General features: G+C 42.8%; 1 protein-coding gene across 5 annotated transcripts in view; it reads left to right on the top strand.

Annotated features, from left to right (window-relative positions):
- The window catches only part of PLEKHG1 (pleckstrin homology and RhoGEF domain containing G1), a 220,602-nt gene that overhangs the window by 116,627 nt on the left and 78,064 nt on the right, over nt 1-25,911 (top strand). For 4 of the 5 annotated variants that reach the window (XM_046004917.1, XM_046004915.1, XM_046004914.1 and 1 more), the window contains one exon: nt 14,683-15,191. In XM_046004917.1, the coding sequence (XP_045860873.1) occupies nt 14,781-15,191 (411 nt within the window). In that variant the 5' untranslated portion in view covers nt 14,683-14,780. Of the gene's footprint in view, nt 1-1,030; nt 1,151-14,682; nt 15,192-25,911 lie in introns of those variants that run through there. The other variant, XM_046004916.1, reaches the window with a different exon arrangement.

Below are 25,911 nucleotides of genomic sequence, written 5' to 3'. Positions count from 1 at the left end.
GTAGGAACGTCCAGAACGCACAGCCAGTGGCCACTCACTCATTCACTGAGCCTAGCGCAGAACCTGGCGTTGCGTGGGTTCCCCAGTTCGTGAGGGGGAGTGGCCGGTGCTGTTAAAGCAGAGAAAAGATGTAGAGGGAGAAGAAGGCTCAGCAGGTTGTTGCTGGGTGTGGGCCAAAGCTCTAAAAGGCAAAGATCGGTACACACGGTAACAGATGGGTGTTTACGATCATTGTAATAATATATACATGTCACTCAGCAGTCCCCTTTGCCTTCTGACTGCCCCATGCAGCTGGGCCGTGTCTCCCCCACAAGCCCAGTACTCACCTCCGCGGTTCTTGTTAATCGTCTCTGTGAACCCACCATTGCATCACTGAGTCTACAGGCTAGGGGTGCCACGGGCGATGTCTGCCTGGCCGTGCCCTTCCCTCTCACTCCATCGCCTTGGAGCCCAGGGGGAAAGCCGGCCAAGAATGTTTGTCTCTGCCCTCTGCCAACAGGCGAAATGGTTTTGCAAGCTCACGTAAAGGTTATGAACCTCCATGGTTGTTACCCTGAAACGAGAATCAATCCTTGTTCTAATTATTATTGTGGGAATAGTGCTGCAGGATATCAATAAAGTATCCAAGCCCTTTCTACAAGTTCAAGTGCATTTTTTTAAAGCGTGTTTTCAGAAGGATAGAGTGTGTTGAATGCCTTTCGTTTTGAATGGATTAGATGTGTGTTATCTCCTGGAGAAAAATGTGTCTGGAAACATGCTGCATTCTTAAAGGGATAATTAGTTCATTGTGCTCAGCACAGCGAGTCCTCCCGTGGTGTCCTTAAAGATGGGACTGATCTAGGACTGAAAGCAAGAGACGATTTGTAACATATTGCTTGCTGGATATCTAAAAATTGTTCAGAAATAAGACTTGATTTCATCGTCTCTGGACAATAAAGACCGCAATATCCTTATAAAAGAGCAGAGGGAAAAACAGAGCTAGTGACTGTCACAGAGTCAGAGGGATGAGCCCATGCAGGAACTCCTGACAGAGCAGAATTTTAAAGTTCTGGAGTATGTGCCCTTCCTTCCAGGCGGTCTCAGCTGGCTTTCACGGCTGACTGACATTTGATGGAGAAGTTAAAGTTAAATGCTTTAACTTGATTGAGAGGTAAGGGTTGACTGTCAGAAAGTGATGTGAATAATGGGCTTTGTGTGTTTGTTTCCTAAAATTCTTATGACCATGACTCGATACTGACGTTTTAGTGCAGTGGGGGGTGACGAATTATGTTTTCAGTTGGATGATTTGAGTCCTGGAAACCATTTATTATTTATAGTTTGGTTTCTATGATTAGATTCAATACTTCAGGGCTAACCAAAAAAAAAAAAAATACTGCAATTTCTCCTATACGCAAGTGCTTTTGTCTGCCTTAGATCTGAGTCTTTTGTCAAGAGCAAACACTGTTTAAATCTGCAAAGACAAACTCACTTACCATTAAAATTATTCCACTTCGAGAAGAGTCTTTGAGAAAGAAAAAAAAACAGATTAGCTTTTTGTTTGTTTAACAAAGTATATAGCTTGGTTTGTGTAACAAAGCAAGGATTTATGGTTAGTGACATTTTCTGGGTTTAGAGTAGGCTGTCTGGAAGAGTGTATATAGATTTTTAATAAACATCCGTGATGCAGAAGGGTGTTAGTACATTACAGCTCACTTTCAGGAGGAAGGTCAGTGTGTCCTCTAAGGGACATCAGTGGGGCTGTGTAGTACCTCTTGGCAGGCGACTATGTTTGTCATATTTATTCTGTCGCATGCACTTAGGAAAAGGTAATCTTGTGCCGTGTTCTTTCAAAGAAAAGAGTTCTAATAGACTAAAAATACTAAGAATGTTTTGCCAATGACCCGTGCTTCAGAAAATGGTTGGTTTTACCATCCGTTTCGGGAAATGTGTTACAATAGCAGTATCTCAGATCGGAAGATAACTAGGCCCCCGCTCCAGGATTTCAGTTGTTAGGTTCTGTGTATAAAATATTAATTGTGTTTTGAAACAAAGCCCCTTGGAACTTCTAGAAACTTTGTATCTGAAAATGCAAGATTATTTTCTAAACCTGCCTTATCCGGTATTGATTATATAAAGCAAAATCTTTCCCTGAATTTAAAAAAAAACAAAAACAGTGTGTGTGCCTTTGTCTTTCTTCCTTTCTCCAGGACATTCTGTCACCCTTTGCCGCCCAGCGTCTTGGAGCTGTTGTATTTAGGTCAGACCTTGTTGTGCCCCTAGAACTGCGTGCTCTCTCTGCTTCCCCATCAGCCTCTCCAGACCTCCCCCGACAATCCCATTCTGGCTCCTTCTAAAAGGTCCATACAGTTCCTTGGGAGGATGCGGTGGCCTGGGCTAACTCTCACTACTGTGGCAATGACTCCCTAACCCTTCCCAGGTGAGATGAGAGTGTTATCTGACAAAACCAAAAGGAGCTGGTTTCTCAGAGTGGACGTGCAGGTCCTGTGGCAGATTTCTGGGAAAGGATGTTTTTAAATAGTGGGGCTTTCTGGTCCCTTTCCAATTAGGCCACAAGGGCGGACTGCACTGGGCTAGCTGGCTGGCTGGTTGGTGCCCGCTGGCTGTAGACGTGGCTTCTGTGGGTACTGTTCTTTCGCCCCTGGGCCCCCACCCCTGGCGGGGACACTGGGAATCGTTCCTGCTCTTCCTGATTGTGCAACTAGTGCTGCCAGTGAACCAACAAAAGCCGCTTTCCAATAAGAGTATCTTTTTGCCCATCAAGGCATCAGTGTGCAGTTCATCTGTGGCCCATCTGACTAGCATGTACAAGGAGACTTTGCTGAGCAGTCTTTTTCCGTGCTGTTAACACGGGCAGATCACCGACTCGGGAAGCAGCCGCAAGGATGCTAGTGTTGGCGCCCTCTGCCTGCCCTGGGATGTGTCTCGCTCCCTGCACGGAAGTCTTCCGTTGGGGAACCTGTGAGAACCAGTACCCGCCGGTGCAAGCGACGCGTGGGCTCAGAGATGGGAAGGACTGGAAAGCGAAACCCTTGCAGGGGAAGGTGGGGCAGAGAGAGGCTTAAGAAAACATGGAGGCCCAGAAGGCTCCTCTGCTCGCAGGTGTGAAAGAGCCTTGAATGTCACTCAAGAAATCTTCCCTTCCCTTCCCTTTTCTCTTCCTCTCCGCTGTTAGGTCTCTGCATTGTCCTTCCCTGGGCCTTATGCTCTGTTCCTATGTTAATTCATTTAGCAAACAGTGGTACTGGGATAAATAGAAAGGCAAAAATTGTGTGTGTGTGTGTGTGTGTGTGTGTGTGTGTGTGTGTGTATTCCCCTGCTCTGAAAAAGCTAGATTTTAAAAGATTTTAAATTCCTATGAACCACACCATGCAGGTATGATGGAGATTGCTTCCAGTTACTTGGGAATGATAGGAATGGTGTTTCCTCCTTAAGTTGATGATTTTGCTAAAACAGCAAACACAGGTGAAGTGACAAATGACTGACCCATGGAATCAAATACGCCCTGTGCTGTCCCCATACAGCTGTCTTTCAAGTCGGGTCACAGAGATACTTACAGACCACGAGGTATCCCCAGTGGATATTTTATTCGCTTATAATGTACGTAGCATCTTTCAGAAGTGGCTTCTAAGAAATGTTTCTTAGCCAGGTGCCTGGGTGGCTCAGTGGGTTAAGTGTCTGCCTTCTGCTCAGGTCATGCTCTCAGGGTCCTGGGATCAAGCCCTATATCGAGCTCCCTGCTCAGCGGACAGTCATCTTCTCCATCTCCCTCTGGCCCTCCCCCATTCTTATTATCTCTCTCTTGCAAAAATATTTTTTAAAATCTTAAAAAAAATGTTTCTTGGTGAAAAAAAAATCCAAGTACAATAATACTTTAGTGGAAAATGGAAACTAAAAATGGTAACTTGGGATGTGAAAATGAGGACCCAAAAGAAATGAGTCAAGGAGCCTCACCAGGCTCCAAGGAGCTCCCGCCAGGAGCCTCTGTATACCCTACCTTGTCTAAGAATTTAGCTCTTGGTTTCTTCCACGTGAAGATCAAATCTACAGGAGAGGAAGGTTCCCTGCTCCCCAGGTTGACAATCCCGGGAGAAGCGAGGTGATTAAATAATAATTAAATAGGAGACCGCGTGAGACTCTACGTGTACCACAGAGCCATTTAACTGGTGGAAGGCACAGGGGGGTTGCTGTGGAAGACCCAGTGAAGCTTGCTAAGATTTGAGCTGACTCTTAGCTAAGCAAAAACAGAGGTCTTGGGCATGAGTCTAGGGGAGGTCATTTGGGGGGCAAGAGAGAATGCCGTGGAGGTCGGTTTGGAAGCTTAAGAGAGTCCCCCAGCCCAAGGAAGGACCGTGCCCCACAAACTCTGTGCCAGCATCTGTATACAGTAATTTCCATCAAACCGGTGAATTCTGTGGGAGAGAAACCATTCCAAGAGTTGTCTTCTGAACAGACTGATCAATTTCCACCAAAATGGCTTACTTAAGTGGCCTTGTGTATGTTCAGCCTTATTTGAGAGGAAATAGGCATTCAAGCAAATTATCCTATTATGTTTAGTTTGAAATCACTTAATAGGTATGAGAGGAATAGCTATATTAAAGATGATCAGCTAATGTTATTTTCCATGACCACAAACAAATGCTTTAAGTGAAACGTCTATTTAAAGGACTTTGATCCTTCGAAAGAGTTTATTTAGATTTCTGTGTCTATACGTGGGCATAATCCATAATTTGAGTTTTAACTCCATGGTGCCATCATTTCCGTTTTCAGTAACATTTTGTACTTTTGAAGACCCTTCATCTAAAGAACTCAGTATCTTTTTCAAATATGAACATTTTGAGTCTTTCTATAAAAATACATATAGCGTTTCAAGGACAGGTGGCCTTAAGGAGATCGAAATCCAAAATAATTTGGAAGTCTCGTACTAAAGTGTTGGAGTTCATACATTCTGTCTTTCCTACTGCGTATTTATGAATTATAAGATCACGGAATTTGACTGTTTTTCTAAGAAATGCCTACAAGTTTACATTTTAGGTGTTTTTCTTTAGATGGATTTTTAAACGCTGTTTTTTAAAAAAAATCAAGCTTAAATATATTCATGTTTAACTTTGCCTACTTAAAACTGTATTAAATATCTCGTTAAAGGAAACAAAGTGTCAGGCTTCCTCCAACTGTGTAATCCGCTGCCGCCAACTTCACTTTAAAACTTAAGTTAGAGATGTGTCCATTTACTTTGAAACATACTTATAATTCAGGAAGTGAACTTGAAAATATCAGCGCTCCCCAGATCTTGCTGCTTTTGTGGAATTTAATGAGAATGGTGGCCAGCGCCAGGAAGGTAAAGCCCAAGCAGCTTTAGGCGAGCGTGGGTTGTATTTGATGTTCACAAAAGAATGGCAGGCCCAGGGTGGTGCTCAGCGAAGTGTGCATTTTCAAGTTACCCACAGTGGTGTCTATTGTCCCGTTTCTCAATTGAATGATGTCATGTTTCATTTAAGGCTCTCGGTGATGCTGAAGTCTGTGGTCTGCACACCAGGGGGGAAAAGGCAGTGAGAAAGTTGCAAATCAGGTTTTTGTAAAGCCTTTGTGTGTTGGGTTTTGAGAGATAAAAGCTGACTCATGCAATATTTCTACGGAAAGAGCTGCACGGACTAGTAAAGGCTTCTTGTTTTACCTGACTGAGCTGCCGGTGAGGTCACTGCATCAGCTGAAGGCAAGCGATGCGGCTTAGCCTGGGGAGAGCACAGGTAGGTGCCCACGTGAATGTCCCCAAAGGATCAATGCTCTTGCGGGGACAAACTCGTGCCTTCCCTCTTGGAGTAGATGGAGATGGTCCGCCGAGGGGAGAACCCGTCCCAGGGGCTCTTCTCCTCTGCGCAAGGACCTCAGCCTGCTGGGATATGTTACAACAGTTCTGCTCTGAATGCGATCTATGGAAACAAGTTATCCAACAATGGAATTAGTCTAGGAGGTGATTTTTTTTTTCCTTTCCTCCATCTGAGCTGGGCTCTGAAACAGTTTTTGCCTTGTTTGGGTTTGGGTTTCTGATCTTTACTTAAAGTTAGGTTGAAATATCTAGACAGCTGATGTTTGTGATTCTGGAGGGAAAAGAAAAATCCCAGGTCGTTGTGCATCGAATGCCCAGTATTTTAATATGCTTTTCTTTCTGAGGTTCACTGCAGGCTGAGCAAGGGGGTAAGGGGGGGGGGGCAGGGTTGCTGGAATTAATGTTTGCAAATTTTGGGCTTAGCAACTGTAGTGGTGAAATGTAGTCTAAATCTAGTAGGAACCAAAGTGGATGAAGTAAATGCAATTTCCATTTTGACTATGTATTGGTATTTATTTTGGAATTATTTGGAAATATTTGGAAATGTTATGGAAATATTTTTGTTAGGAATAGGGTAAAGGAGGCATGTGTTGTATTCAGCACTGTTGCGTGTTGGAATCTGATTTTATTTTTATTGTTTTAATAGTTATAGTGATTTAATATTGTTTTAATGGTGATAGTTATATATCTCAAAGAAGATATATGGCATTCGTTTCCATTAATCACATTGAACATAAAAATCAATTATTTTAATATAAAATATTTAAATATTTGTTACAAACTGAGGTTGCGGCTTTGATTTTTTTTTTAAATAACTTTTTTCAGAGTATAAAAGCGATATACATGTGGAGGAAAGTGATATTTACAGATAAATATGAAAGGGAAGAAAATCACCTGTGCTCCTACTTGGTAAAACCAGTTCTAATATTTTATTTTACCTTTCAATCTTTTTTCTAATGCGGCATTTTAAATTCCAAATTGGGATCACATTGTACATATAAGCCATGCATTTTACCAAACTGCCTATTTTGACCATTTTCTACACCCTTCAGCGTTTGAAAGGACATGACATTTAATAGTTTTATATTGTTCCTTCTAGATGGATGCATTTACTCAGATCTCTATTGTTAACACTTGGAATTCTCTTCCTCTTTTTCTCTAAGAAAATGTTTAGTGTACTTTGTGGATGGATTTCTTTATTCAGAGTGCTATTGTTAGTCACTTGAATTTCTCCTCTTCTTCTTCCTCCTTCTGCCTAACCCCCACCCCCCAGAAAATGTTAGTTAGCCTAATGCCTCCTTTTCAACTGTGCGGAAATGTTTTGGGAACTGAGTGTGTTCAATACAGATAGAGCCTTAATATAGCTATCCTCTTTTAGTTATTGCCCTGAAACCAGTATTTCCACACTAACAGGACGGTGCTATTCAAAGTGAAGCTGAAGCATAGATTTTTTTTTTTTTATTTGACAGAGAGAAATCACAACTAGGCAGAAAGGTAGGCAGAGAGAGAGGAGGAAGCAAGCTCCCCATGGAGCAAAGAGCCCGATGCGGGGCTCGATCCCAGGACCCTGGGATCATGACCTGAGCTGAAGGCAGAGGCTTCAACCCACTGAGCCACCCAGGCGCCCCTGAAGCATAGATTTTTAATCCACATTAAAAATAGAGATTTTTCTTAATAGACTCAGTGAATTACATGTTAATATCCAAGACACGGCGTTAGTAGGATGTAGAAGAAAATTGCTATTTTGCATTGACTGCATATGCTGTGATTCCAGCTAGGAAAGGACTTGCTGTTTATTTTAGGAGTGGATTCGCACCCCAAAGGTTGGCTGGGACCTGGGAAATCATGTAGCCTGGCGACGTAACTTACACGTGAGGAAACCTGAAACCCAAAGACTGTAGTACAAACCTTGATGGTATAGAGCCAGGGCACAAATGCAAACCCTCCCACGAAAAGAGAGCGTGTTATGTCATAAACTAATTTCTGGCTGGTCCTCTGAGCTCTTTCTATACACACGGTTGGGTACATATTCATTTTTTCTCACACACACACACACACACGCACACACACACACACACACACTGTGTAAGCCTTTTTGGCTTTTGGCACGTTGGTATCTTGTGCTTTACGTGAGGAACTTAGCATCTATATCCGAGCACAAAGGATAGTGGACTAGAAATCAGAAACCATAGTCTCTGATTCACAGTCCAACTTTGAGCCCTCTCTGTTTCTTTTTCTCCCCTATAAAATTTTAAGAATTTTAAGAAGTAATGACACATGTGAATGAACTTTGAGGCTTTAGTTTGTTTTGATTTGGGTTTTTTTCTCCTTTTTTTTTTTAGGATAATTTTGATGCCAAGTTAAAGCCACGGCATATTATGGCCAAGCTAATCTGTCATAATAGAGAGAGCTCAGGGGGCGCCTGGGTGGCTCAGTGGGTTAAAGCCTCTGCCTTCTGCTCTGGTCATGATCCCAGGGTCCTGGGATCGAGCCCCACATCGGGCTCTCTGCTCTGTGGGAAGCCTGCTTCCTCCTCTCTCTCTGCCTGCCTCTCAGCCTACTTGTGATCTCTGTCTGTCAAATAAATAAATAAATAATCTTTAAAAAAAAGAGAGAGATAGTTCAGGTTATCTCTTGCTATGCAACAAATCATTCCAAGCCTAGTGGTTTGGAACAACGACAATCATTTATAATCTCTCCAGGTTTTGTGACTCAGGAGTTCAGAAGAGGCTCTGCTCTGGGTTCTGAATCCGGGACTCGGGAAATGCAGGCAGACATGACAGTGCTGAGGTCGCCTAGGAGGCTTCTCGGCCACACAGTTGGGACCTCGGCTGGACACACTCAAACAGAAGGCCACCGGAACAGTTAGGGCTGCTGGAACATCTCTCTCCCTGTCAATGTGGTCCCACCACGTGGCTTCTCCCGCATGTCAGCTCTGAGATCTTGTGCCACGTTCACGGTTCAGGCAAGGTCCTTGCCCCAACTGGGTTCCCATGGAAAGGGAAGGAGTGTGGAGGAATGATGATGAATGCTTGAGAGACAGACCACCAGAGGGGCACTTACCTTTTCTACTGGTGAGGAGAACTTGACCGCCATGGTGGGAAGGCTGGGAAGTGTACTCAGCTGAAATTTTACTCGCTAAAGCCGACCATAAAGGAAAAAAATAGCTGCATTTGTCTCAAAAGCCTTAAGGGAATTCCCTTTTAACCCAACTGGCATGCCTGTGCCCTTGAATGGAGAAATTCTAGAGTCACCACTTAGTGGAGGCACTTTGCAAATCAGCCGCATTAACTATCAACTACAGTAGCCACTGCATCCCTTAGTTTCCATCCAGTGACCTGGGAATCCATTCGTAAATTCCCTGAATGTTTGGTAAAAGACCTTAGAGAGCTTGAAAGAGTCTCCGTTTTTGTTTTCTTATTCAACCTCTCGCCTCTTATTTGAACATGAGCATTTTTGCAAAACATCTTTTCCCATTCTTGATCTTCTTGTATAAGTTCTGACTTAACTGATTCTTCTATGGAAACACGGTTTTTTTAAACCATTTATTTTGGGAAATTTTTGAATTTACAGGAAAGTTTCTGAGATCGTCCAGAGTTCCTTTACATCTTGCGTCCAGCTTCCCCTAATGTTAGTATCTTGCATCACCGTTCTTCAGTCAAAACTAAGACGTTAATGTGGTAGTATGATTTTTGTTGTTGTTTTTTTTTTCTTCTTTATTACCAAAGAACTACAGATAAGTACAAAAATCATGTTACCAGAGTAAATACTCTGAGCATTAAGGAACAGGTAGAATTGCAGTCCTGGCCTTGCCATTAATGCAAGAAACATGCTGGTATTTTAGAAAACCAAGATGTAGAAATACATGTTGCTTTCTGGAGGCTTTTAGGTAATGGGAGCTGTCCATTATCTCTGAGGTATAGAGCAGAGGAGGACTCTCCTCAAATACCAAGTATTGTCTTTGACATATAGCAATGGGTATTTCTTATAACTTCAACTCTAAAAAGTTTTCTTCATTTGCTTTATTTGTCTACAACTCTGAGGCTTTACCTAAGACTGGATCTGGATTCAATGAGAGAAGAACTTTTTGCTTATACGTTAGTGTTTCTGTCGGTTTCCCCTTTTTGAGAAATTCACAGGCAGTATAGTAAGGAACTACATAATTTTAGATATTCATTGGTATATGAGCACAACGCGTTCTCTTGCTTTCCATGACTGCCCAGCCAAGGAACTCAGGGTAGGTATTTGTATTTGAAGTCTAGAATAGCAATGAGCTGGACTTGGAAATCCTGATCATGCATCAGCCCCCACTGTGCATAGTGTTCTGCTTTGCCTTGTAAAGCTCCCCTTGGGGCTTACAACAGGGAGTGGTTGGCAGGGGAACCCTCTGCCCCCCGCAACATGTAAACAGGGTCACCGGAAGTCTGGGGTCACTTGCCACGGAGAGTTCTGCCTCCGCTCTAAATCAGCCTGGACAAGTTAGAGCCAAGAAGTCCTGCCTTTGATTCTGACAGTGACATTCCAAAGGAGAGCAGTTAAAATGATGGAAGTTTGAGGAGTAAACAAAGAAGAGCCAAAGAATTAAAGCTCTCTCACCTAGAAACAATTAGAGAGAGACCAGTCGCGAAGTAAAATGTGGGAAGGCATACCTACGTGGAGCTCTATAGGCATTGTTTTCTTTTTCTTGAGGATGACACAAGAAAGAATACTGTCTGTTAACGGCTTTGAGGCTGACGGTACTTCTGGCTCCAAGAATCATAAAGACTCCAAGACCTTGAAGTCCATGAAGACCCTCGACGTGGGCTTCCGGCACCACCACCACCTGAGTTTACCAAGGATCAGATGGATCAAGCAAGGCCTTCCAGGCAGCTGAACGCGTTTATTTTAGAATATTCACGGTCAGAAGACCCGCTGACAGGGCCATCAGTAATGGTGGGCAAGTTCTCAGAAGGTGCTGTGAGATCGCCCAGGGTTTGGGTTTTGGTAAGAAGGGAGCGAGGTTATAAGAAGAAAAACAAAGCATCACGGTAGCCAAATGTTAATACAACCTGTCAGCATCCTTCACTCGGGTAGAGAAAGGGGCTTTGTTGCTCTGCAGCTTCCATCTGGGTGTTTCCATTTACGAGGGGAATGACTACCCCAGGATCTAGTACAGAGACTGCCTTGCAGCTCTGTTTTTATTACTCAACAATATGGTGTATTAATGAATGGAGGGGAAGAACAGACAACCTGGGAATTGTGTGCACCTCTCCATTTGCTGTTGTTTGCATGATAAGAAAGTAAATTTAGATCTTACAGAATATAATGATCTAGAGGACTTCCTTGTACAACTAAAATACAGTGCAGGCCACATATAAAGTTTGTAATTTTCCAGTAGCAACATTAAAAAAAGCAAAATGAAACCAGTGAAAATAATTTTAAGAAGATATTTTATCCCACCCATTATGCCCACCGATTATTTTACTGTGTAACTAATGTAAAAATTATTAAGGAGGTGTTTTGTACTTTTTTTGTTTCGTACTAAGTCTTTGAAATCTGGTGTATGTTTTATGCTTATGACACATCTCAATTTGGACTGGCGGCATTTCAAGTGCTCGATGGTCACATGTGGCCACTGGCTCCTGCGTTGACCAGGGGTGCTCTGGAGAGAAAGATCAGTAACTGGTGTGCCGTATTCAGAAGAATAAGCCAGACAGGGTGAAAATTTTAAATTATTTCAAGGGAGGTGAGAACAAGACTAGGCAGTTTTTATGAGGTCCATTTCCTCGTGCGAGAAAACTATAATTATCTTCTAAGCAATGAATCAACATAAAAATGTGATCCATTAGCAAATGTAGTCTCATATTAAGATACTATTATGTGACCTAGCATTAAATGTTTCACTTCTGTCCTTGGTAATTTTGGAAGATGCTTAATTTGGGGCAGTTAGCTTGGTTAAATATTACAGATGCCAAATAAATAACCTATTTTTTTAAAGATTTTATTTATTTATTTGACAGGCAGAGATCACAAGTAGGCAGAGAGGCAGGCAGAGGGAGGTGGAAGCAGGCTCCCTGCTGAGCAGAGAGCCCTATGCAGGGCTCGATCCCAGGACCTTGGGAATCATGACCCGAGCTGAAGGCAGAGGCTTTAACCCACTGAGCCACCCAGGTGCCCCTAAATAATCTATTTTAAAAGAGCCTGGTTGGCAGTCTGAATAAGAGGCTGGTCCAGTGGTCTAGAATACATGGCCCGGTATTAGAATATAGGAAGCCTTACCTGGAACAGAGCCCAAATTCATGCTGTCATTTAAGATTTATCCATGGGGGCGCCTGGGTGGCTCAGTGGGTTAAAACCTCTGCCTTTGGCTCAGGTCGTGATCCCAGGGTCCTGGGATGGAGCCCTGCATCGGGCTCTCTGCTCAGCGGGGAGCCTGCTTCCTCCTCTCTCTCTGCCTGCCCCTCTGCCTACTTGTGATCTCTCTCTGTCAAATAAATAAATAAAATCTTTAAAAAAAAAAAAAGATTTATCCATGAGGGGACCCCTGTTGATCTGAGTTTCATATCCTACTTCTTCCTATCTTTGAAAGTGTAAAAAGCACTATCATCCCTCACAGCCCAGCAAGGACTCCTCTGAAATACCTGGCCACTCTTGTTCCCCTTTAATCCCTCAGTCCCAGTATTGGCTGGCTAACTTGGCATAAAAGTAAAGAAACGAGTCTCTATTGTGTTCATTTTCACCAATCCTGACAATGGATATGTGCCAAGAGCTGTATAACTGTGAAATTCAGTTTTCCGTACTAGAGAGAAGGTGTGTCCAGATGGATGAGGAGTAGTTTGATCTGAACCTTTCCAGATGCCCTGGCTTTCATGGATAGTATATGCAGTTTATTTTCGGTACTAAGTCATTGCCTTGCTGGACCTTGGAGAGTTTAAGAATAATCATATACTTCTCAATGTAGTGGCCATTTCTGAAAGTGAGATCAGCCTCATGGTTATGGTTATGATGGATGCCATCATGGGGGTGGGGGGAACCTTGCTGGATCTGCTTCTACTTTCAACTGCCTAGGACTTTCTTAACGCCAGTCCCAAGTGTGGGCAAGTGTCTTCTGCTATAGGCACACCTACATGCCTGGCTGGTCCTTGGATTTTTGCCATAGTCAAGTTAGATCAGGCTTTTTAGGGCAAGTGCATTTTAACTACTATAACCAATCCATATTTAATAGGCCATAAAGTTGTTATAGGGCAAGCAGAAAGAATATTGCAAACGCTTCAAAAATTTGTGGCAAGTTTATACCATGTGGTCGTGGTTATGCTGATAAATTACTCATTTCCTATGCATTTCTTACCATTCCTGCTTATTGACCCAATTTAGTTCTTTTATTTTATATTTATAATTGTCATATTTGCATTTAAGTTGGCACTGATATTGGTCATGAATATAAACTATCTAGAGAAAGTCAGGATGTGGAACAGTACAGACCTGACGTACAGATTCTTTAGATTCTAGAAATAGCACTACCAGCTGTTTGACGATCTCTATTACAGAGCCAAACCAAATTCATGTTCCTTTTGAAAAATGATCATTCATCTAGATTCTTCTTATTGTGTGTGTTTTGTTATAAACTCCCAAACATAAGTTGCGCTCTTGTATTTTTCTAAGAAAACCCATAAACATGGATCCTGGTGGTAAGATAACCAGCCAAAACAAAGCCTATGTCTTCATTCATCACACTCTTTATGCAAGGTATATCGTTCCATAAACTTGGGATCTCATTAGGGCAAAACAACCTTGGTCCTGCCTCGCAAATGAAGAAGACCAGAACTTTGTGTGTTTCGCCAAAGTGGCTTCTGTGAAGTTTCAGTTTCACGCAGGGCTTTAAGATTTAAATATTACATATATGAAATGACCTTTTGACTTTGCCCTTAGTCTCTTCTTGTGCCCCCTTCTAAATGCTAACGGCCCTATCTCTTTAAAAATATGTAGTTTTTCTCATAATTGAGTTTCTACATTATTCAATTGTATAGTCACACCGCCACATCATCTAACTTCGTGTGGGGACTGTTGAAGTTCATCAGGTATCCTCTGTAATAGTATAACTTCGTATGCACCACAAGTGGGATGTCGGCTTTCAAGTCGAGACTGAGAGAAATGTTGTGTTGAGAGGGAAAGTCTGAAAGAAGGTATGGGTCTTAATAGTTTGACTTTTGTTGCCCAGTATCAGAAAGTTATTGTCCACACAACACATTCTCTTTCCCGCTGTATCCAAGCAAAACGTGAACTTGTCAGCGTCCAGTAAGTAGTGGGGGATCCAGGAGGGCAGCTTCAAATTCTGCGGAATGACAGTGGGATACTTCTAATGCAGATCAGTGCTCTGAGGTTCCATGGGAATCGCGAAGGGTGTGTTTTAAGCACAGAAGACTCCCTTGTGCTTGTTAAAGCTACAGAGTCCTCGCGCCCTGATGGCTGAGCCTTTGATTGGGTGGATCCGGACGAACCTGCGTGCCGCAGTCTTTCCAGCTGGTCCGGCTTTGAGGCCGCGGCTACGGGGCTTCTCGTTCGCTCTGTGCCCACACGGCGCTGGCGTCTTGTGAAAATGTGGACTGAAGTTCAGGAGGTCTGGGGAGGCGCCTGAGATTTTGCATTTCTCTCATGCTTCCAGGTGATGCTTGAGAAACTCTGACTTTGCAACCTGACCGGTCATGGGTGCCTTTGCATTTCTTTGTGTCATGAACTCACTACTTTTTTGCTTTGGGCGGTGTATACATTTGGGCTAGGTTTTCATCTTCTCTAAACCGGGCCTGATGTCATTTCAAACTACTTACCTTGTCCTTTTTGTTGTTGTTGTTCTTTTTTTTTTTTTTTTTTAATGACTACAGATGTGCCCCTGTTGTGTCCTGAAGTGCCATCAGCTGTAACAGGAACTCCCGACCGCAAGACCTCCGCCAGGCGTCCCGGCGCCCAGGAACCCAAGGCCATGGAGCTGTCGGACAGCGACAGGCCGGTCAGCTTTGGCTCCACGTCGTCCTCCGCCTCTTCCCGGGACAGCCACGGTTCCTTCGGCAGCAGAATGACCTTAGTCTCCAACAGCCACTTGGGCTTGTTTCACCAAGATAAGGAAGCCGGGGCCATAAACCTGGAGCTGATTCCAGCCCGGCCGTTTTCCAGCAGCGAGCTGCCGCGGGACCTCCCCGCGGGGCCCCGGAGCGCAGACGAGGGCGCAGCAACTCCGCCCTGCGCCCCGCGGAGAATGGAAGCCCACGGGGCGAGCAGGACGGGTGGCCCATCGTCGGCCACAAGCCCCAAGCTCCTCTATGTGGATAGAGTCGTTCAGGAGATTCTAGAGACCGAAAGGACTTACGTGCAGGACTTGAAAAGCATCGTAGAGGTAAGGCAGACTTTTTTGTTGGGTTCTTGTAAAGCTTGTCGTGCAGGAGAAATAGGCTTGCAAAATAATGAACAAAGCCAGGTGTCCGGGATGTTTCGTCTCCTAAGCCGCAGAAGTGGGATGAATGTTAAAACAGATCATCACGTAAGTGGAACCTGAGGGCCATATTCGTTGCGTTAAAAAAAAAAAAATCCTCTTAGGATTTGCAACAGTGCACTAATTTTGCGTTGGAAGCAAGAGTGGGGGTGCCCATGTGCCCACCAGTCGGTATTAATAACACCCCCCTCCCCCAGAGCCCCAAGCTGGAGCAGGACTTGAAGCGACCTGACTGGCTGAGGTCAGGTGTATCCATCCAGACGAGTCTCTCTGGCTATCTTCACCTTAATCACAATTGTCTGCTGGTGTCTGGGAGCTTCCCAGACAGGTACTGATACCTGTGCTCCACCTCCAGAGACTGATTTCGAGGTCCTGGGGTATGGTCCCGGCAGAGGGATGGTAGAAGGTCCCCAAGGGATTCACATGAACTTGGGAGCCACTGTTCCATGCTGTTCTCTGTTGGCCGGTGTTTGGGGGACAGTGGGGAAATTTAGGGAAAAACCATGGGCTTTGTCTTGCCTCCAGCATTTACTTTCTGTTCACTTTGATAGTAAACAAGTTTGCGTATGTTATTTGACTCCATATGATCCAGGCTTGGCTGTTGAACCCGATTTGGTACTCTGGAAATTGAGTTACGGATTGACTTTGAGTTATAGATAGGTTTTTAAGGATAAAGTAAAAATTACCAGAGCAGCTCAGATGTTAATGCATTCTCAATGAATGATGAAAAATATGAATATTTCAAAGGCAGATTCCCATATTATAAAGCTAGACCCACGTTGCTGCCTCGGACTATACCAAGTTCTTCGAGTTGTTGGTGCCCACTTCCTGTGTTAGACTTTTCATCTAAAATGCTTCAGAGTGGAGTGGAATATTTGCTGATGAGCACATTCTGCACCCAATACATGCATTCTTAGAGCTTTAGAAAAAAAATTCTGAGGCATAATTGTGTGTGGAGTTCCATAAATGACAGAACCAGACACTGTCTACTAAAAATAGTTAGTTATGACATAACTTCCCGGTAAAAATAGAAAAATCAATTGATGCTCAACCAAAACAATATGTGGTACCAAATGCAGAATACAGAAGGCCAATTTTCTTTTTAATTTCAACAATGATGTCATTTGTACTTGCGAAGAAATACCTGTGAAACTGCCAAAAATGTTGCAGCCTCTCACGAAATTCATGCCTTGTCAAAGCTTTCTTTGGGCTGTTCTTTCTCTTTTCTTTCTTGGCAATCTCTCCACCTACCAAAGTTCACCATTCTGAGAGAGAAGCTGTAAATTACTGAACTCATACTCCGTGAACCCTGTTGTTTTCTGAGCTGGGTGATAAACTTTGGTGAGAGGAAACGGGTAAGATCTGAACAAAAGGGGACCGATAAAGACAGGATATTTTTTGCTAAGACAGTTTGAGTAGAAGTTCTATTCCAAGCTGGCCAGATGTCCTTACCTTTTTTTTTCCCCCATGATTGGTGAATTAACCATACTTCACACTGGGGGTTGCTGGACTTTTTCTATAAAGAGCCCAAAAGTAAATGTTAGGGTTTCTGGGCCCTAAGGTCTCCCTTATAACTGCTCAGGTCTGCTGTTGGAGCTCAAAAGCAGCCACAGACACTATGTCAATGAATGGGTACGAGTTTTCCAGTAAAACTTTAGGGCTAGGTTTGACCCAGGGACCAGAGTTTGAGGCTATGAATTGGTGCATGTGTTTCATTAACTCTAAAATGAGACTAATAAATGGCCATTTCATAGGATTACTGTAATTAAAAATTATTAATTTTTAATTAATTAATTAAAAATTAATTAATTTTTAATTTTAAAAAAATCCATGAAAAGTTCTTAGAATAGGATGTGGCCCACAGTAAGCAGTTAGCACCTTTATTTATTTATTTATTTATCTGACAGACAGAGATGGAAAGTAGGCAAAGAGGCAGGGAGAAAGAGGAAGGGAAGCAGGCTCCCCGCTGAGCAGAGAGCCCGATGCGGGGCTCCATCCCAGGACCCTGGGATCATGACCTAAGCTGAAGGCAGAGACTTAGCCCACTGAGCCACCCAGGTGCCCCCAGTTAATACCTCTTATTACCAAATATTCATATCCTCATCACCAGCCTCCTCCGAATTGGCCGGCTGAGAGGGGCCACCCTTCAGCTACGCCGTGTTTTACCCGAAATCTTTCACAGAAATAAGCAGGTTAGTCAGCGCACTGCAGCAAGCAATTTCATTAGGAAACAAATTTAACCCGGGATCCCAGCATTACTGTTTTTTTTTTTTTTTGAAGATTTATTTATTTGACAGATAGAGATTACAAGTAGGCAGAGAGGCAGGCAGAGAGAGAGAGGAGGAAGCAGGCTCCCCGCTAAGCAGAGAGCCCGATGCGGGGCTTGATCCCAGGACCCTGGGATCATGACCTGAGCTGAAGGCAGAGGCTTTAACCCACTGAGCCACCCAGGTGCCCCCCAGCATTACTGCTTTGAATGCAGTTGGATTATTTCCACTGAATCCACTGAAAATCTGACGTGACATTAGGGAGAGGAAAGGTGAAGAAGGGTGTTCGTAAGAAGAGTACTCAGGGGACAGACGTCCCAAATGTCCTGCGAGGCACCCATGTAGGTCAAAGTAAATGCCACTGGGTTCCAGAATTCCCAGAATGCTTTGGCTTTTTTACCCTCTCCACCTCGAAAATGCCAGACTCTTCAGATGAGGGATTAGTTTTCACAGGATTTTCCACACATACTTTTGTTATGGGGCCACCCCTGTTCCTCCAGAGCACAGTTTTCACAGAACACTTAGACTCCTTTTATCTAGTTCTTCCCTTGATGAAGAGCAACCAATTATTTTTCCACACGCATCAACTCTACCCGATGAAGACTATGAAAATCGGTATTCTTTTAAAATACGAAGTGTCCATGCCATTCAAATGTGTTTTCCTCAACCCGTTTCTTATTTTTAGAGTTCTGTAGTTGACTTCTCTCCGATCCTCAATTTTTTCAAATGCAGAATTTTAACATGGGAAAAGAGCTGCTCAGTAGCAAACCTGCTAATACAGGTTCTCACCACACCTAAGGGGTGGAACTTGTTAGTCTGCTCCTTGTCAGCAAGAGTTATTTCTGAGGGGAAAAAAAAATCTAAGCATTTATGGAGATACCGGTAAGTCCCGTTTCATCCATGCAGGAGCACATTTCTGATTTTCTGCTCACTGCCTAACTGAATCCCATCTAACCAATGCGCCTTGACAGCCATCTTCAACTTCATCGATTTCCCCTGTAAATAGCGCATTTTATCCTTATACCACGTTTATACATCATCTCCACAGGTCAGGTTTAGAATTATTTGTAGGATTTATAAATGGAAACACTTTTGTGAAAGATCACTGATATATACATAGAATTTAAGAGACACTAACCCAGGAGCGTCCAGCTGGCTCGGTCCTTGGAGCGTGCAACTCTTGATCTTGAAGTTGTGAGTTCGAGCCCCACATTGGTTGTAGAGATGGCTTAAAAAGAAAATCTTTAAAAAAATTTAATAAAAATTAAAAAATAAAATCTTTTTTTAAAAAAAGAAAGAGAGAGAGGCATTAACACCATGTGCTTTGACCTGTTCAACTTGGTCCCAGAAGAATAGACTTTGGAGAAGAGATCCTTCCAAACTTATTTAGGCAAAAGAATCCCCAGATGTTGGTTACACCTACAAAGGTTATCTGCCTTTTTTCCCATATGTAGAGAGATTGTATTAATCCCAAATATATAGGTCTTTTTCCTTTCCTATTTCCTGAACATTAAAAAATTACTATTCTTATCCCTATCGCTCTTTATTTCTCCTCCCCAGAGCCTTTGTTGTGAACCCTCTGCTCCTCCCTCCCCGCCGTGGCTACTCCCCGCCGTGGCTACTCCCCACCGTGGCTACTCCGTCCTCTGCTTCTTCGTCCGACCTGCTAGTCATCTAATTTTGTAGTCTTGACATTTGAGAGACACAGAGGAAGAGGGAAAGAAAGAGAGGTGAGATCTTGACTATCCCCCCTTCTCAAAGGAACTATGGAGCTGTTATTTCCATTTCTGTGTGTGGCTCCTAATAGCATTCACAGATAAAATGAGGCAATAAATAAGAAAGCAAGTTTTAAAAGTTTAAAGTAAAATAGCCAATGAGATAGTTTGTGAAGAGACAGAAATCCGTGGTTGGAAAGTAGAAAATAAGATCTCTTTCATGTTTAATGGAACCTTACAATGACTGAGTGGGGACTCTCATGGGTAGAGGGGGTTTCTTTAATCTTCCTAAATGATCTATAAAAAGAGCCTTTGAAAGCCTCATAAGATTTGGCCCCAGATATCCTTTATGGCCTGTTTTAGCCTTTTAGGAAAGTTTTTAAACAGTCCATAATGTTATATAATGCTGTACAATTAGAAGTTAATTCCCTACTACAAAATAGCATCTTTGAACAGTAAGAAATGCTCCATTAAATCACCTCTTGGAACACTGAGGACATACGTAGAAAAAAGTGGGTAAAACACTCAGTGTAACATGAGTTTGTTTTTTTCTATCATCTTCTAGAGAGCTAAAATTCTTTTCAAGCACCTTTGTCCACACACTGTATCCCAGCCCTAATGTTTAAAACTTACAGAGCCAAAGCCTTAAGCATAGCTTTGTCGAGAGCATTCAGCATTGTCCAAAAGCCGTAGCTGAACAAGGATTAGAATGTTGATCTCCGACCCCCCAGCTCTTGTGTTTACCAGTCTACAGGGACTCTTTGTTTAGTGCGTGATAGTGTACACAGTGTCAGGGCAGGTGGAGGAAAAGAAGGATGCTTTTCACACGCTTGGTGACGTGGAACGCACTGAAAGCTGTTCTGCCCCATTGCCGTGGCTTCGGGAATAGGTCGCTCTTGGTACTGGAAGCACCACGTCTAAGTTAGAAGAATAACCTTTTTACACTTGGGAAGCAAGCCTTCTCTCAAATCTGCAGGGGGGAGGAAAGAAACCTCGTGACCAGGCCTGAGTCGTCTGGAGGGCCTGGCCACCGTTTTCTCTGTCTCAAGACTTAGCTAGAGACTCAGACTCAGATAGAATGGAATCTGAGCAGGCTTTTGTCCAGGGCCACCCCGCCCTCTAGGACACCGCTGTGGATTTGGATGTGGTTTTCTGATAAGTCTGGCTTTCTTTGGACCCCTTGGAGAAACAAGACTGTTTGGTGTGGAAAGGGAGCAGTTTGTGTCTCTGCCGCTCTCTTCCTTTAGCCGTGAAAATAGGATTCTCTGTGGGCACTCCCTGGACCAGCCGTAACTAACTGCTTAGGACCCTGGAGAAGAGGAGAAAAGTCTTGAACCAAGGGAGAAGGCTGTTGAGAAGAGGTGAACTGTCATGGGCTTTACTACCTTCTTATTTGCAGATGTCCTCACTCAATACTTTCCCTCCGGTTTAAATAACATTTATTATGCTGACACTTTTTATGAGGTCATGTAGAGTTTTTTGAATACTGGGGGAAATATGTGTTCAATGCTGGAGTGTAGGACTTGGCAGGAATTGTTTTTAATGAAGGCTTGTTGTGTGGGTGGATTTCATCAAGAACTTACACTGTGGGATTTGGCACAATTTAATGTACTTTTTCTTTTACGTGGCATTTGAGTACTTTTATTTGAATGTCTCTATTTGTTTTCTCCCTCTAAGGGCTTTTATCATAATAGGTGAATGAAATCTTTCTTAAAACCATTTAAGATCTATGATCATTTAGAAGCAAACCTGTTAAATAGTTTTCTGCTTGTGTTGGAACTATTCCTTAAATAGCACATCTAATCGCTGTACTTAATCCCCGCGATCTCACTTCGACTCTGCATGTCCAGACCTCTTTATTATTGTTGTTGTTGTCATCGAGTTCCCCTCTTCCCTGCCCTACCTCATTCTCCTCTCCTGCCACCTCAATGACAAAAGAAGGTAGAAACATGGTGATTTCTTTCCACTTCTCTTTTTGTTTGTTTTTATTGAAGCATAACTGCCATACAATATCCTGTTAGTTTCATGTGTACAGTGTGGTGATTTGGCATTTATAGACATTGCGAAGTGATCACAATAAGCCCATTTACCATCTGTCATCACACAAAGTTAATACAGTATTATGGACTGTATTTCTTGTGCTGTGCATTACATCCTCATAACTTATTTATTTTATAACTGGAAGTTTGAACCCTTCGCCTATGTGGCACCCCACCCCCAACCCCCATTCCCTCTGGCAACCACCACTCTGTTCTCTGTACCTGCGCATCTTGGTTCCATTTCGTTTTGTCTGTTTTGTTTCTTAAAGTCCACTTATAAAAGTCAAATCATACGGTATTTGCCTTTCTCCGACTGACTTATTTCACTTAGCATCGTGTCCTCCAGGTCCACAAATGGCAAGATCTCGTTCTTTTCTATGGCTGAGTAGTATTCCATTGTATGCATACACCCCGTCTTTATCTGCCCATTTATCCATAGTTGTTAGGTTGTTTCCATATCTTCATATCATTATCTATTATAAAAATCCTGCAATGAAAACGGTGCAGATATCTTTTCAAATTAGTGTTTTCATTTTCTTTGCACAAATACCAAGAAGTAGAATTGGGGGATCATATGGTAGCTCGATTTTACTTTTTTGGAGGCACCTCCATACTGTTTTCCGCAGTGGCTGCACCAAGCTGCCCTCCCACTGTGTGTGGGGTTCCCTTTTATCCACGTCCTTGCCAACACTTGTTGTTTCTTGTCTTTTGATAATGGGAGATCATATCTCCTTGTGGTTTTGATTTACATGTCCCTGATGATGAGTGATGCTGAGCATCTTTTCATGTGCCTATTGGCCACCTGGGTGTCTTCTTCGAAAAGTATCTATTCAGATCATCTGCCCACGTTTAATCAGATTGTTTGGTTTTGTGTTCCCGAGTTATATGTGTTTTTTATATAGCTTAGATATTTAACCCCTTATTGGATATATGATTTGTAAATATTTCTCCCATTCAGTACATTGCCTTTTTCATGTTGTTGATGGTTTTCTTTGCTTTGCAGACACTTTTTAGTTTGATGTAGTCCCATTTGTTAATTTTTGCTTGTGTCACCCTTATCTGAAGAGACAAATCCAAAAAAAAATCACAAAGACTGATGTTGAGGGGCTTACCACTTACATTTTCTTCTAGCAGTTTTGTGGTTTCAGGTCTTGCATTCAAATCTTTAATTTCACTTTGAATTAGATTTTGTATATGGTGTAGGAAAGTGGTCCATTTTCATTCTTTTGCATATTGTTGTCCAGTGTTTCTGACATTGTTTTTCGGAGAGACGATCTTTTCCCCATTATATATTCTCCTTCTTTTGTAAATTAATGAACAATATATATATATGGGTTTATTTCTGGGCTTTCTGTTCTGTTTCATGGATCTATGTGACTGTTTTGATGCCAGTACTGTAGTGTTTTGATTAGTATAGTTTTTGTATTATAGTTTGAAATCAGGCACTGTGATACCTCTGGCTTTTTTTTTTCCCCCTTTCTCAAGACTGCTTTGGCTATTTGGGTCCTTTGTGGTTCCATACGAATTTTAGAATTATTTGTTCCAGTCCTATGAAAAATGCCACTGGAATTTTGATAGGGATTGCAGTGAATCTGTAGATCGCATTGGATAGTACGGACATTTTAACAATATTAATTCTTGCAACCCAGGAGCACAGACTATTTTTCCATTTATTTATGTCTTTTTTAGTTTCACCACAGTGATTCTGAGTGTTCATCTATTCTACCCATTGTAATGTAATGTGGGAGGGAGGGCAGAGACCTGGGTTTTCACTTTTTTCTGGTCCTAATGAGTTGGGCCACGTTGAATGTTCTGTTTATTTGCAATCCGTTAGAAGGTATTAACAATGCCAATGTTCAAGGCGGAGGAAGCATTTAGTGACAGCCAAGTGAGTAGAAGTTGGCAGAGTTGATCCGTAAAAGTTACCTAGAAAAGTAGCTGTTGGCTCTTCACAAGAGCCCGTGTGTGCATAATGACCACTGTCGGTTTACAATTCTCTCCAAATCTTTATGGTTAGCTCTTCAGTGAACACTTAGGAACATTATTTAATATACCTTTATTGTTCAGATTCTCCTGAGCACATGTAGACAGTGATGACCTCGATGTGAGAGCCTTGGGCTTTGTGACCATTTCTACCATCTCATTGGTTCCCAACAGCTGTGAACACACTACGTACCAGGCACTTCTAAATTTCCTAAATATGTACCTTGATAACAACAAAAAATAAACATGAACAGCAATTAATATTTGAGTGCTTACCATATATATATATCAGGTGCCGGCTTGAGCCCCATCCTCACTCATGGCCCCATTATATGTGTATTATTATAATTTTCCTATTTTAGTATAATATTGAGTGTACAAAAGGTTAAGGAAGCTGTCCAAGGCCACATAGTGGTAGAACTGGAACTGAAACTTGGGTCTCTTTCCAGAGCCCACTCCTTTTACCAGTAGCCTACACTGTTATTGTACATCTTCTCTTAGAATCTAGCAAAAGGTTCAAAGTTTTTGCCCTCTACTCCTTCTCTCTGGAGTGGAGTTTTGCAACAGGAGCACCACAGATATTTTGGATTAGACGATTCTTGGTGTGGGGGACAGTCATGAGCGTTGTAGGGTGCTTCCCAGCAAACCTGGCCTCTACCCACTAAGGGTATCTCCTTTTGTAACAACCAAAAGTATCTTGAGATGTTGCCAAACATCCTCCGAGGGACAGAATGCCCTCTGGCTGAGAACCTTTCCTCTATGGATTTGGAACATATCTTCCATGTCTGTGTAAGGATAGGCTAAGCCACATTCACAAAGAGACACTCCCCAGTGTAGTGGCTTAATAGAACAGAAGTGTATTTCTTTCTTCTGGAACAGTCATGCGTGGGTGTGCAGGTTGGCGGGATTGGCGCTCCTACAGGCACTCATTCAAGGACCCCAGCTGACAAGCCTCTGTCATCCTCAGGATTGCTGTAGTCTACACCATCTCGTTTAGCTAGAAGCACAAGGAGACAGGGAGACATGCATGGGGGAGGTTTCTAAGATGGGCACAGGATGGGCTTACCCCCCTGGCCTCATTCCCCAGGTGAGAATTTTCTCAGCTGGCCATGACGAGCTACAGATGGAGTCTAGCTGTGTACCCAAAGAAGGTGGGAAGCATTTGGGGAACAACTGGCAATCTCCAACAGCACATTGTATAGAACGAAAACATTCTCGTTGTGAAACTACACTCTGTGGTTACCCCCCACACCCCGCTGATCATCACTAAAAATAAAAATGAACAAGGAACAAAGCAAGAACGATGTTGGTGATGCTTACTGCTGAGATTATGACGACTCCCTCTGCCGAGTGATGCTACAGAACGTTTTCAATGACTCCTCCATTTCGGTCTTGGAACTGACTCAGACCAATGTGTCTTCTTTGCTCCTCTCTCCCTTCTCCCGTATCTTCGCCACCCCCTTTTCCTTTACCCTTTCTCCCATCGTTCTACTCATTCCCATTCACACAACCAGCCCATGGGGCTCTGTGGAATTATTGAACGCCGTAGGTAGGATTCCAGTTTAAAAACAGGGCTGCTGGCTCTAGCAATGGTTCCAAAGAAGGATTTGTGCTTATCCTGCTAGTGTTCTGGGAAGCTTGGGAGCAGAAGGTAATTGATGAGGATGATGGACTGAAGCCATTAACCATAACAGAAGGATGCTTGGGGTCTATCTGCAAGTTTATGGCCAGACTGATAAAGTTTATACGAAAACTGAATGCTCCCCTTTTTATCGCCCTGCCCTTCTTTAAAACGCATTTCTTAGCCATTCTGAGAAGCCGAAATGAGAATTATGGGTATTTGACCAAAAAACAAGCACTGAAAGACCAAACTGTGAGAATTTGTTTCTTATACATCCTTAGCTTCAGACACCCCAAACCAACTGATGTTATCATGTTGATGTTTCTTATACATCCTTAGCTTCAGACACCCCAAACCAACTGATGTTATCATGTTGATGTTATTATGTTATAAAGTTGAAGTCAATTTGCATCTTTCCGAAGGTGCCCTTAGAGAAAATAAATTTAGCATTGACAAACCGTAGTCTGTTTATATTGTTAACCTTCACCTGGGGTCCGGTATTCAAATTACTCGGTAGCAATTGCGTAATGATCACCAATTGTTATTATAATTATGGGTGCAGCCATGGTCCTCCTTGTCTCCCTGAGAAATGGAAAGGTCACCCTTGAGTTCCTTGAGTCAGGTTTTGTAGTGTATTTTTACTGGGTTACCAGAGTTTATAATTTGAGAACAGATTATAGATGGGGATTGTTTTAATGCCTATATCAAATATCTAAGACCCGAGAGAGAACGTGCAGAAAGAGGGAAGAGCTATACACATGTGAAAGTGCCCACAATTGGTTCCACTATAAGGTGACATGCGACATGTGTGTTCCTAAAAATCTCTCCCTGTGCAAAATCGTGTGGGGGAAAAAAATAAGGTGGGAAAAATGAGTTTCGAGAACAACATTCAAAAACATCATCTGTGATACATTAAAAAAGATAGGACTCTGAGGGGAAAAGGGAGACCGTTTTAGACCTGTGAAATGGTTAAAAAATACGTACCTTATATGTAGACAA

This window comes from Meles meles, chromosome 5 (genome assembly GCF_922984935.1).
Source record: "Meles meles chromosome 5, mMelMel3.1 paternal haplotype, whole genome shotgun sequence".
Lineage (NCBI taxonomy): Eukaryota > Metazoa > Chordata > Mammalia > Carnivora > Mustelidae > Meles > Meles meles.
The sequence above is the reverse complement of the archived record's forward strand: the minus strand, read 5'-3'. Positions and strand labels throughout refer to the sequence as shown.